This window comes from Diadema antillarum, unplaced genomic scaffold (assembly GCF_040938485.1).
Source record: "Diadema antillarum isolate AM-2024a unplaced genomic scaffold, OU_Dant_1.0 seq00000661_RagTag, whole genome shotgun sequence".
NCBI lineage: Eukaryota > Metazoa > Echinodermata > Echinoidea > Diadematoida > Diadematidae > Diadema > Diadema antillarum.
In genome coordinates, this window is record NW_027271573.1 from 303,870 (window position 1) to 316,211 (window position 12,342).

Here is a 12,342-nt window from a genome sequence, read left to right on the forward strand (position 1 = left end):
AGAGGGAGAGAGAGATGCAGAGAAAGAGAGAGAGAGAGAGAGAGAGAGAGGGGAGAAAAAGATATAAAGAGAGAGAGAGAAAGATAGGAGAGGTTAGATATGTCAGGTAGGGTGAAACGAACTCGTGCATTCTACGGTGACGGAAAAAACCGTGCGACCCGTAAGGTGCAAAGTTCGCAGGTCATGGGTATGGGAGATAATGACGTGAGATTTTGGAGCCGTTGTGTTCTCTTCTTTGACTAAAAATGCGAGGAATGAAAAGACTTCGGGGATCCGTTTTGTGACTGCGGTGTGTATGTGTGGTTAGTTGAACAATGATGAATGAAATTGAGACCAGCAAACTAAACCCTTCACACACACACACACGCACACACACACACACACATTCACAAAAAGTTATCTGCGCTGCATAACTGTAATAATAATGCGACTTTGAAGGTCTTTGCAAATCAACACTTGGGACCCTAAATTGGCTGGCATCACTGTCCCTATTTCAAGCTCACAAAGAAAGGGTAAAAATATAGCATGTAATTTTTAAACTTGTTTTGGGTTCAGTATAAATTGAAAGTGAAAAAGAAAAGAATATTTATCTATCACGATCAGCAGCCAACATTTTAGGATGTTACAACGAAATCTTCTTTTAAAACATTGATTTCTTATTGTATATACACACATGATTATATAACAAAGTACGTATTCATATTAATAGGTCTACATATTGGTATGTGAATCTTGTGTGTCTTTGAATAATTGAGTTTGGATTCATATTTCATGAACGCTGCGAAAGCAATTCGATTTTTATTCAAATAAGAACATAAAGCGTCGATCAACTAGTCGAAAGAATGACAAAACACATATTCATAGTGATACGTCTATGTTTTGCGTGTTTCATCTAAATTTTGCCTGTTTATCTCTTTATCACTCTATCTATCTATCTATCTATCTATCTATCTATCTATCTATCTATCTATCTATCTATCTATCTATCTATCTATCTACTCATCTAGTGTACGTAACGAGATAAATGTGATGTCAGTATGAGACAAAAGGATGACAGGTTTCGGGCTGGTGCCTGAGGGTGTCGGATAATTGTGGCGGATGACCATTAAACTCTTCACGGTGTAACAATAGGGCGAGCGACGAATAGGAAATGTCAAGTTGGCAATTTTACACGACCGCGTCCGATTGTGCCCGATTGTGCACTGTGTTTGGGCCGTCGCAAAGGCGAGCTCGGCCCATTAATTACCCGCATCGCGCAATGTCGACTTGACATGTTTTGTGTGGACGAGTATGTGTGGAATTGTAATTCACGGTGCGACCCATACACAATCCCAAGCTGCTTGTTGTTTCGTCTATTTTTTTTTTCTTTTTTGAAGTTATGTGATTTGTATGGAATTGCATTTCAAAAGAGCTTGCTACGCCATGACGTGCAGTATAGGCACTGGAACGGCGCTTGTATCTTTGCGATGTGGCGCTCACCTTGTACCGATCGCCTGTCTTATTTCAAACAACTACTTTCAACAATTAGTTGATGTACATGTTTACATCTCCTTCAGATAATGTTTTGTTGTCAATGTCGTTAACTCACCCTTTCACAGAGCTTTAACAGTCTAGCTTTGCGTAAACATAAACTGTATCTCTGTTTTTTATTCGCATGATCAAAAGGCTAGAGTACTTGTTGAATACAGTCAGTGAGGGTAGAGAGTAGAGGATATTTTGTAAATACTTTCTATCCATTTTCTTGTTCCTGCAAGGCAGTCGTGTAGCTGTTGTCAGTCGTTCCTGAGACAGAAAATGGTGTCACTATTTCTCACATAACTTTAATGCTCCTTTCTCAAATTCCTGCTTACGCGCTCTTCGCAATCATCTTATCCTATAAACAACTGCTCTGTTACCACATCTTCCATTCTTCCCATCTCTTGCCCTGGCTCGTTCTTCTTCTTTCTTTTTTATCTATCTATCTATCTATCTATCTATCTATCTATCTATCTATCTATCTATCTATCTATCTATCTATCTATCTATCTATCTATCTATTCCTTCTGTCTTTCCTCTTCGTTCCAGACCTCTTCTTTTTTTTAGGTCAATGTGGCTCCATCGTTGACGAACTTTTATGTATGTGTGTCTGTTTAACCATACAGTGCATTGCCACGGCTTGATACGTTCGACAAAGAGCGCCAAGAAAAAAAAAAAAACTCTGGCAGCGCCTGGAACATGGACCTGCGAGGGGTTCCCTTTGTTGTTCACCTTATGCCCCTGATAATACCACGCCATTAGGTGATATCCATGGTATTCGTTTTTGTATAGAGTCGAAGTGGCGTTTCCAGGGGAGTCTCAATAAATCTTCCCCACCAGTCGGATCCAAAGGATATTCTCGGTGAATATTCTGGTGAATGCTCGGTTGTCTCTTTTCCTCTTTAGGCTTTTAACTATGAACTCATCTTTTTTTTTCTCTCTTTGCGAGCGCTCTCTCTCTCTCTCTCTACATATACATTATATATTCTTTTCTTTATTTTACTCATGCAACGTGGTAGCGTGAAGTTTGATTTATGGAATGGGGAAGCGACTTACATCTTTTTAGAATCCGGCAGCAATTAATTATGGAATGACAGACATATGGAATCAATGGCTTCTCAAACAAAAGGAAGACAAAAAGAGGAAACTGAGAGAAAGAAAGAAAGAAAGAATGAAAGAAAGAAAGAAAGAGATATATATGAAGAGGTAGATATTGAAAGGAAAATGGTTCCTGGGGATTAAGCGCTGGCAGCAGAGTGCAATATAGGACCACGGTCTCACAGGGGTTACTCAGATAATATCGTCCCACCCTTCATTCAATATGTGATCAATAATGGAAATACACAACTCTCGTATGTTGTTTGTGTGTTGTTGTTGTTGTTTTTACTGTTGTTGTCAGAGCTTAGATGACGAGTGTCGAATTTTTTTTCTTCGCTTTCTTTTCTGGTTTTCTCTATGCAGTATCAAAACTTGTTCAGGTTATACTGTAGAAATGATATAATCAATAGCTACTCTAAAATTATTTCGGTCATTCACTGTTGGATCCGTGTAATGATAGTCGGAAGGCTTGTTGAATAGTTATTAAGTCCAGTTAAACACGCTACCTTGAGATCTCCCATTTCTGGAATCAATAGCCTTTTCTTCTGGATACGAGACGAAAATACTCGAACTGCCATAGCCATGGAATGCTCAGAAGTATATAGTTTCCATTTGTCCGGAGCAATTTACCCCCATTATATGGTAAACCCGTTACAATAATAAGATCAGCAAACCGTTACATTCACCAATGAATGTGTATGAGTTCCTGTGTTCAGTCACAGTATAAAGAAAAAAAAATGGTAGAATTGCCCACTTAAATGAGAGGTCATAGCTCAGAATGATCATGTTGGAAAAGCAGGATATAAAGTATCATCCCGCCCCCCTCCCGCTTCCCACGTTTTTCAAAGTTTGAACCTACAACGCTTCTGTTGAATTTGAAGGTATTCATCCCTCTTAAGGTAAAATAATCCGAAACAAACCATGACATTCTGTTTTTGTTTTTGTTTTTTAGCTTCAGTCTTAAGCTCCATGGATATGTCATGCTTATTTTAGGAGTCATTTTTGTCTTGAATCATATAGTATACCTTTTTATTTTTTGATAATGTGTGTAAAGTGTGATGCTAAGGGTTGAAGCCTAAAGCTCCGAGGCGATTCAAGTTGTTAGGTATTCGATGTGGTCTGAGCACTTGGTGGGAAATGGTCTTACCTGCCAAAGGGAACCGGGAAAAGGTTCCCCTAGCCCCCCCCCCCCCCCCCAAATTCTTAAACCCTTCCTCTTTCCAGTCGATATACAGGAGCATACATTAGTATCGTTATATCCTTTTTACCCTCTTGTATCCATGGTAACGAATGAAATGATGACGGTTCTTAGAGGCAGTGGCCAGACATGCTAAGGCTTGATGTTGTCATCAAAAGATTCCCCAGGGATGCGAACTGATGACCTATCGTGTCTGCAACAGGTTCGTTCGCTAATGATGCTACATACCTCCCGTACACGATCCTTTTCAGACTGGTACCACAACCCGTTTGTAAGTGTGCCATGTCGAAATATTACCCATCCTACTCGAGTAATCAATTTTGAAAGTCTCCAAGTACACTTGAATTACGTTCACCTTAACACGTTTCTCATACGATTTGACTAACCAGGGTATGTATGGAGACAATATTTTCCAGTCGAGTTTCCCTCTATACTGGATGCGCGTTTTGTAATCTGAAGGGTTTGATACCAAAAACAAAATCAAATCTGAGGAAGTGGCGCTTCACTTGAGCTTGTATATTGAATTAATTCCGTCATGATGATAACGCATATACGCAGGTAGATACAAATGTAATAGGCCTATTGCAAGTGAACGTATCAAGCCTTACTTTTAACGAGACAAAAAAAAAAAAAGGCCAGGGAGTCTAACATGGCACAGCCGTTGTATGTCATGTTGTTTGCAATCAGCGACCAGCGAAGAGAGTATAGTTATTATCTAAATGTTCATATACACCGTAACCCCAAACGCGTAAAAAACGGCGTTGTTGAAACATGATTAAAAGTTAACTAGTTCTTTGTGAAGCTGAAAAGCCTAAATACAACAACACTTATGGTACGCATCTGACACGTGCGGTCATAATGGACAATGGTTTGTCACTGAAGTGAAAAGTTTGGGTTTGATTAAGATTTTTCGAAAGAGATTTGTCTCGACATAAATGTATGAATAAAACTAATTCTAGGTGTCCTTCTCTAGATTAAAATCAAATAATTTCCTCAATGGCGCGCCTGCAAGTCGGCGATGAACATTATAATCCAGCGCGACACAGACAGAAGTGTATCGTTTCCAATCAAACTGGCTATTTTCTGTCTGACATGTGTCCGGCGATCTATTCCTTCAAGAATTTGTTCTCATTGTTGCCTTGACGGTTTTTTCTTTTTTTTTCTTCACAAAAATGAAAACAGAGAAGAAAGAAATGATGGTACAATTGTTTCCGCTTAGTGCCTTCCAAATCCCATAAATCATATCGCAAACATTAAACAAAATTATCTGTTCATAATACAGTGCAGCCGCACTCGTCTTCAAACAAAGTACTGCAATTTCGCCAGCTATTGACTCAATTAAGGGCAAAACGAAGTAAACATTCGTAAAGTCACCGTGAAGCTAAATAGCCCGCGGCAACTTTTTTTGAAACTTGTACCAAAAAGAAAAGAAATCCACAATGACATGTCTGAGAGACATTTTACTTCCTGAATCTATATCCCATCACCTGATCGTCCTTTGAAAAGGGCAGCTCGAAATCAGGAGTGCCATTTGTTCCGATTTGTCGGTGTGTAGGCACGGCGGGCGAGGGGGGAACGGCGTCCAGCGCCGTGACGTTTGAATCTAATCAACGGCCCCATTATGGCTCGATTGTGGTCGTGTTTAGTAACAATTAGACCTGAAAATCGAATTTTGGTTTGGGTAAAAGGGCTTACTGAAATCTCTCATTACGAGGCAACCAAACATGCACACGGGCATACACGCGTTACGCCGGTCACAATAGATGCCAGTTAGAGATCCGAGAATTGTTAAATTGTTAAGTCGGTATAACAGGCGCCATAAAAGAGACGTTACTTCCTTCTCCTCCCTCCCTCCCCCCACGCCAATCAGTTTCCTTTTTTTACGATCCCTTGCACTTTACGTAGAACAAATCAAAAGATTTGTCTATCATTTTACAGGAGTCAAACCCCACTTAATCAGTCGTGTTCTGCCATTCTTTTTATTTATTTATTTTTTTTGTGTGTGCAAAGTTGATGTCCTTGGACGAACCGTTCATATCCATCTCTCGCAAGCACTTTTCCTCCCTTCTCGAAAAATTCGATTTATTTCTTCTCGTTTCGTGAGAGGGAAATGTCTTTGTCTAGTTTATAAATGATATCTTGTGGTTTTGATTATGTTTGGAGTTTTGACAATTATAGAGATACAGACTGACGTGTATACATGTGCAGAGAACGAGGCACCAAATATCAGTGCCTTCCAAATTACAAGCTCAGGCCATGTTGCTCTAATCAAGAGGTGTCTACGTAGACACAATGGAAAAGGGGAGGGGAGGAGCATTTTCGTGTGGCGCGCCTTTCAAATGTGTTGATGTATCACCAAATGCACTTTACAGTCACCATTCCTCCTCTTATCCAGCACACTTGGACTGATCTGCAATCGTATGTTCACCCTAGAGTGGTTCACCCCTTACCGAAAAGTGCCGCGAATGAACTCATTGCCCGTTGGGAACCGGGTGAAACTTGTGTAAAGTCTACGGGTATCTCAGAATGTCGATTTGAAAGGGTTAATGGCTCTCTCTGCTCGGCCACGCCCCACCCTCCCCCTCCCCAACGGCTCCGTCCTCATCAAAGTAGCCGAGCATGATAACACTAATATAGGTCATTCCGTTTATCACGTTTGTCTTTATTCAGCCAAAGAGAAAGGAGAGGGGGTGGTGGTGGGAGAGAAACTAGGGTTTTAACCATCTCGTATAGAATCTCTCCTAGGCGATGAAGAATAATATTACAACATCAAGATAACTTTATTTTAGGAAGGGAGGGGGAGAGGAAAGAATACCTTCTCATTACGTTTTTTTTTTTTCTTCTTTCTTCACCCCCTACCTACCACTTTCCCCCTCTGCCGATGCCTCGTTCTAGAAACACCTTAGCTCTGGAGTTCAAGGCCAGAAATCCTGAGCCCTGTACTTTAACGATGTTTTCATATTCCACGGCTAGTCCGCCTCCTCAACGACCCATCAACATTTACGTCCCCGAGTTACTCCTGTCGAAAAAGTTCAGGCGACCCTGCAGCCTTGTCTGCGCAAAGGCGGTCCGACCGACGAATTACGTCCGAGCGGACAACAGCGTTTTTTATGATCCGATGAAATTCTTGAGTGTTTCTTTCAAGAGCGTCTCTTTTTCTTAAAATCTCTTTCTCTCTCTTTCTGTCTTTCGCAAGTTTTATTTTACCAGCTCTCTGCTCAATACAATCAAATTCCACTAACGTTTCCAAGACATAGATCTGTTCCTGTCATTCGATTGTTCCTATGATTCTTTTCATCGTGATTTACATTCCAAATCAAATGAACTTTATTTCCTTGTTCTTTCTGCAAAAGGATATGAAATTCGCACCAATGATATTAAGATATTCCACCGTGTAGCACATTCTAAACTCCATGATCGTTCCCTTGTATTAGTTGTTATCCCACCTCATCACTGTTTTTGGCTTTAAACTCCACCCAACTGGAGAGACAGCAATGAAAATCCATTACCTCATTGTGATGCAATTTGTTGTTTCTCATGATGAACTTTGTCCCATCTTTAGTTGCCTTCTCAAATATCAGAAAGAATGAAAAACAAAATAAAACAACAAAATATTCAACACTGATAATCTATATTTCTCGTTTCCTATAGCAATAAGTCCACGTGGATCGACATCAGTGATAAGTTAGATCAATCCATGGACAAACATTCTATGAAATAATTTATGATAAACCATATCTCTTTCTTGGGGAAAATAGAATTACATCGGAAATTTGAAGGAATAGGATACCTATATGTACCATGACTTATCTTGGGGGACGAGTTGCAGTGGTCGCCGCGCCGAATTTCGGCCGACAATGGCGAATAGATCCCAGCGAGGCAGTGGGCATCAATCGTCATATCGTCGGTGAAGAAGAAAAGAAGGTGATCTTACCGCACTCATCCTCAGCGAACTGATGTGAGAACAACCAGCGGGGTGGGCACGGTGTCCCAGAAAACGTCGGGAAGAAGCTCGGAGAGATGGAGTGACCCCTCGCATCCCAACCTCGATGCTGTTCACCCCCAGTTTTTGGATCTCATGCGAAGGAGAAAGAAGGATCAGAAAAAAAAAAGAAAGGAAGAAAGGACGAAAGACAGACAGACAGACAGAAATGTTGCCACAACATGTCAAACACGTTTTTAGAAGTCGTTTGGTTCTCTCTGTTTTATTTTGCAATTATGGTATCGTTAACTTCGGATGGCAAATCATCATTCATGCACAATTTCTCAGTCTTTGGGTGTCTTCTTACTTCTGTTTTCCATGCTGTTTCCTTGGAAACAGAAAATTCGCCATTATGCGTAACCAGTATAATGTCCTCACTGTTTTGGTTTTTGTCGCTTTGTTTCACTTGTTTCTTTCTTTGTTTTCCTATCGCGCCCTTTTCTGAAATGATGCATTTTGATTCCAACTGAACGTCGACTGAACTGAATGATTCTCCCGGAAGAAATGGCTGAAATATTATAAACAGAGTGAGAAAATCGCGGATGTAAAATGCTTTTGAATGAGAAAATTACACAGATACACTTCATGTCATCTAAAAGAAAACGAAGCATGATTTCCTTCACTTTGTCGCGATTAGGTTTAGCGGATTTATGCGAGATTTTAAGCTGCCAAAATTTCATGATTAAGTTTGCTTTGGTTTGGTTGGGTTGTCATATCTATTCGTGGATTAATTTTTCTATAGCCATCTCATTCACTTGTCAAAGATCTTCACAATGTCCGAGTGTGTGCGGTTTTTGTCTGGACACCCTGTGGACTTCTCCGCTCTTTTACATCACCACTCTCTCTCCTCTTCCGTAGCTGCTGGCTTACCCTCTCGTCGCAGCCGAAACCAAAAAGGATGAGAGATTAGAACGATATCGGCGGTAAAATTTATCGCCAGAGAAAGAGCGGAGATCGAAGAGAGCAGATAGCGCGCTAGGCGCGTGGGATCACATATAATATCATAAATGGAATTTGGACGCAATATCCCCGTCAAAATGAAAAAAAAAAAAGGTACAGCGGTCGTCGACAGAATTCGCTGGTTCTATTTGGCGAAGGGAAGCGTGGAGGAAAATAGGCGAGGATCACATTATTGTTTCATCGAAATCGCATCAATTCCCGTTAAATCCACATAGTCTTTGTGTTGACCGATATCAATTTAAAAAAGAGCCACTGTACAATTATAACTTGTAGGTACAACAACTCATCAGGAAAAGCAACAACAACAATCATATCTAATGTAATGATCGCATTGAATATCAAAAACTAGGCAGGAAAAAGGAACTACAAGGAGTTTTGCATCATCCTTTCGTGATGATTTTGATTCTGATTCGGCAAGCTGATATCAAACTCAATTTCATGCCTATTTTCAGTGTTTCGATATATTATGAAAGTTTATGATTTATCTAAACGTAGATCAGCTTTCTTCAACATCAACCAAAAAAAAGTACATACTGCTTTTAGCTTTAATCAAGTAATATCCATCATATATATATATCCATGTCCACACATACATGTACATGGTACAAGTGCCCAAACATACCAAAATAAATTTATACAAACATAATACCCTGAGTGATAGTCAACATCATGTTATCACGATCATAGTACTTCGTTCATGCGCACGTATAAAAAAAGAAGAAATTGTATACAGTAGGCCTTTTTGGTTACCCTTTTCAAAATAATTTTGTCTTTATTTTGTTCTTGTCTATTCATTTTTTTTTTTGGGGGGGGGGATTTGCCTGTAACTGTCATTCCAAGTCCCTCGTGAAATGGAGGAATTTGAGGATATCCATCTGTTTCGTGATATGTTTCTCTCCAGTATGCCCAAGCACGCACGCGACATTCCCTCCACTTTCCATATGTCCACTTCCAGACGACAGGTTGTTGCCATTCAAAAAGAAAGAGAAATACGGAGTGGACATTATTGCATACACAATTACACACACACAGTGTAACTTGTTGTCGTATGATAAACCACACAGATAAACGGCAAACACACACATGGTACAAATGTACTAACTGATTTACATTTGATTATATCTTTACACGCTTGCACACACTCACGTACACCAAATACACACAAATTCACGAAGAAAGGAATACGCGATGTGAAGCAATCCCCCTGAATGTGGCTTGTTTCGACCCCTGGGGGCGAGGCGACAAAGCAATGGCGTATCATAGGAACCTGCAAAGCATGAACGAGGGATACCCATTTTTGTTTCACTTTCTCTCTTTTAGCCTTTTATCTCTTTTATTTTCTCCCTGCATCTCTCTCCAAGTTAGTATCTCTCTATCCCCCCCCCCCCTATTTCCTCTTCTGCGCCGCAATGGTATAAACACACAGAGAAATTTATTCATAATTCCGACTGCAAATGTAACACAATCGTTTAATGACGCTCGAATGAGGTGTACGATTTCCTAAGTAAACACGCTGTGTGGAAACACGAGTAGCTATTAGTGCGGCTACCAGTGCAAAGCCGTGGTCCACTTTTTCCTGTCTTCTTTTTTTCTCTCTCATCTTCATCACGTATTTGTCTTTCTTTTCTTATTTTCCGTATGTCAATGTGGTGTGCGGTGAATGGGAAGTGGCGTTGTCCGATGGTGTTGATCAAAATACACACACCGTGCAAGGTTCTTTTCTTCTTGAGGGTGACTTGCGGGGTCCCATGCTCAAGAGACCAACGGTCCCAACAAAAGGGGGCCTGAAATACCCTTGAAAGGAAAAAGAGGGGTGAAACTGAGGATCGAGTGTCTCGCACACCTCGAATTAGCCTCATGAATACCGGATGAAAGACCTTTTTTTTCATGACGAATGGTGGGAGCAAGGTATTAGCAGATTCTGTCAATTATGGGCCGCACCAAAAAGAGTCGCCCAGATCCAGGAAAGCGAAGAATATACAAGCGCACCTCCTTAGCCCTTCGGGGGGTGAGGATGGTGGAGGGTTAAGGATATTAGTTTACTTTGTTGCCTTGTGGAGGAATGAATGTTCTCTTACCGTTGTCTCAAGAAGGCTCGGGAATTCCTTCTCGCCCCTGCCCGAGAATGCACATTAATCCCTACATCTGTCGTGTTAGGATAGTGTTTCATCACTTTTAAAGTTTTTAGTATTGTGGTGGATGCGTATAGGGAAAAATACGTTCATCTTTTTCTTCCTTTTTCTTTAAATGCAGCTTCCAAATCTTGACGAAGATAAGATGAACTCAAATGACTTTTTGGAATCGTCTAGGATATTGCTATACACGGAGAATAAGTTAGTCTGAGACGCACATTTTCATTTTGAGGAAGAAACGTTTCATTTTTCTAGTCTTAATTCATTGGCTGTATGATCTTTCCTGCTTCTGTGTTGAACAGATGGTATTGAATAATATAAGGGATTTAGGCTATCCATTTAAGGATTTGAGCTATACAGCAGAAGTCTGTTTTTCGTGTTGCTGTTAAGCTGTGCCTCATTTTTATCGTTAAGAGAAAATTATTGCATTGTGTTTCTTTCTTTTTTCACTTCCAATAGGTCTGGTTCAAAAACAGACGCGCCAAGTGGCGAAAACGCGAACGTAACCAACTTCACGAGCTGAAGAACGGGTTAGGAGCTGGCTTCAACGGGCTGATGCAGCCCTTTGATGATGGTCTCTACTCGGGCTACTCCTACAACAACTGGGCAGCAGCCAAAACAGCCAACCCGCTCGGCTCGAAGAGCTTCGCCTGGTCGCTGAACACGGTCAACCCGCTGTCGATGACCAGTCAGCAGATGTGCTTCAACCCGCAGACGTCCATCTCCTCCACCTTCCCCGCCGCCACGCCGGTCAACGGCGTCGGCCAGCAACTGAACTCGCTCAACAACGCCGCCGCCGCTGCCGTGGGCGCGACGAGTTACCCGTACGGCTCGACGCCGCCGGGTCCGCCCTACATGTACCGAGAACCGTGCTCCAATAGCATCGCCTCGCTACGTCTAAAGGCGAAGCACCACTCGACTAGCGTCCCGGGACTGACGTATCCAGTCCGCCAGAGTCCCACGCTTTCGGCATGCCAGTACGCTGGGCTAAACGGCACAACATGAATATCACTCCCCCATCTCCGCATTCGATTTCCAGTCCAGAAAAAGCAAGGAAAGGTACACAGAAAGAACTGGCTCATTGCCGCAGACCCAAACTCTCTGAGTCTAGCAGCGTATGTCTCCTGCATCGGGGTCATACTTGAAGACCGTATCGTCTACGGGATGAATGTCAGTACAATCGCCGTAGCTAAACGTTGTTTGCAAGCGACGATAAAGTGGAGGAATCTGAAAAAAACAATAACAACAACTATGAACATGGTTTTTATACGTGTTTTGGTCTCGCCAAGACTGACACAAGAATGTGATTTTCTCACATGGACTATAATGCGGTATGTGTGTCAGATCAAGCACAAAGGCGAGAACACATGCAGAAGATAGAGTTACGTTTTTGATGTAGTCAATGTCCGTACTCTTAAAGAATGAAGTTGCATGAGACAAAAAGAACACGGTTCAGT

The 12,342-nt window shown here is 41.4% G+C and overlaps 1 protein-coding gene across 1 annotated transcript in view; it reads left to right on the top strand.

Moving 5' to 3' along the window:
- Positions 1 to 11,890, top strand: part of LOC139736676 (pituitary homeobox 3-like) — a 33,763-nt gene extending 21,873 nt beyond the window's left edge. Inside the window, exon 3 of the mRNA XM_071647424.1 lies at positions 11,345 to 11,890. Within this exon, the coding sequence (XP_071503525.1) occupies positions 11,345 to 11,890 (546 nt within the window). The remainder of the gene's footprint in view (positions 1 to 11,344) is intronic.
- Positions 11,891 to 12,342: the final 452 nt, after the last annotated feature.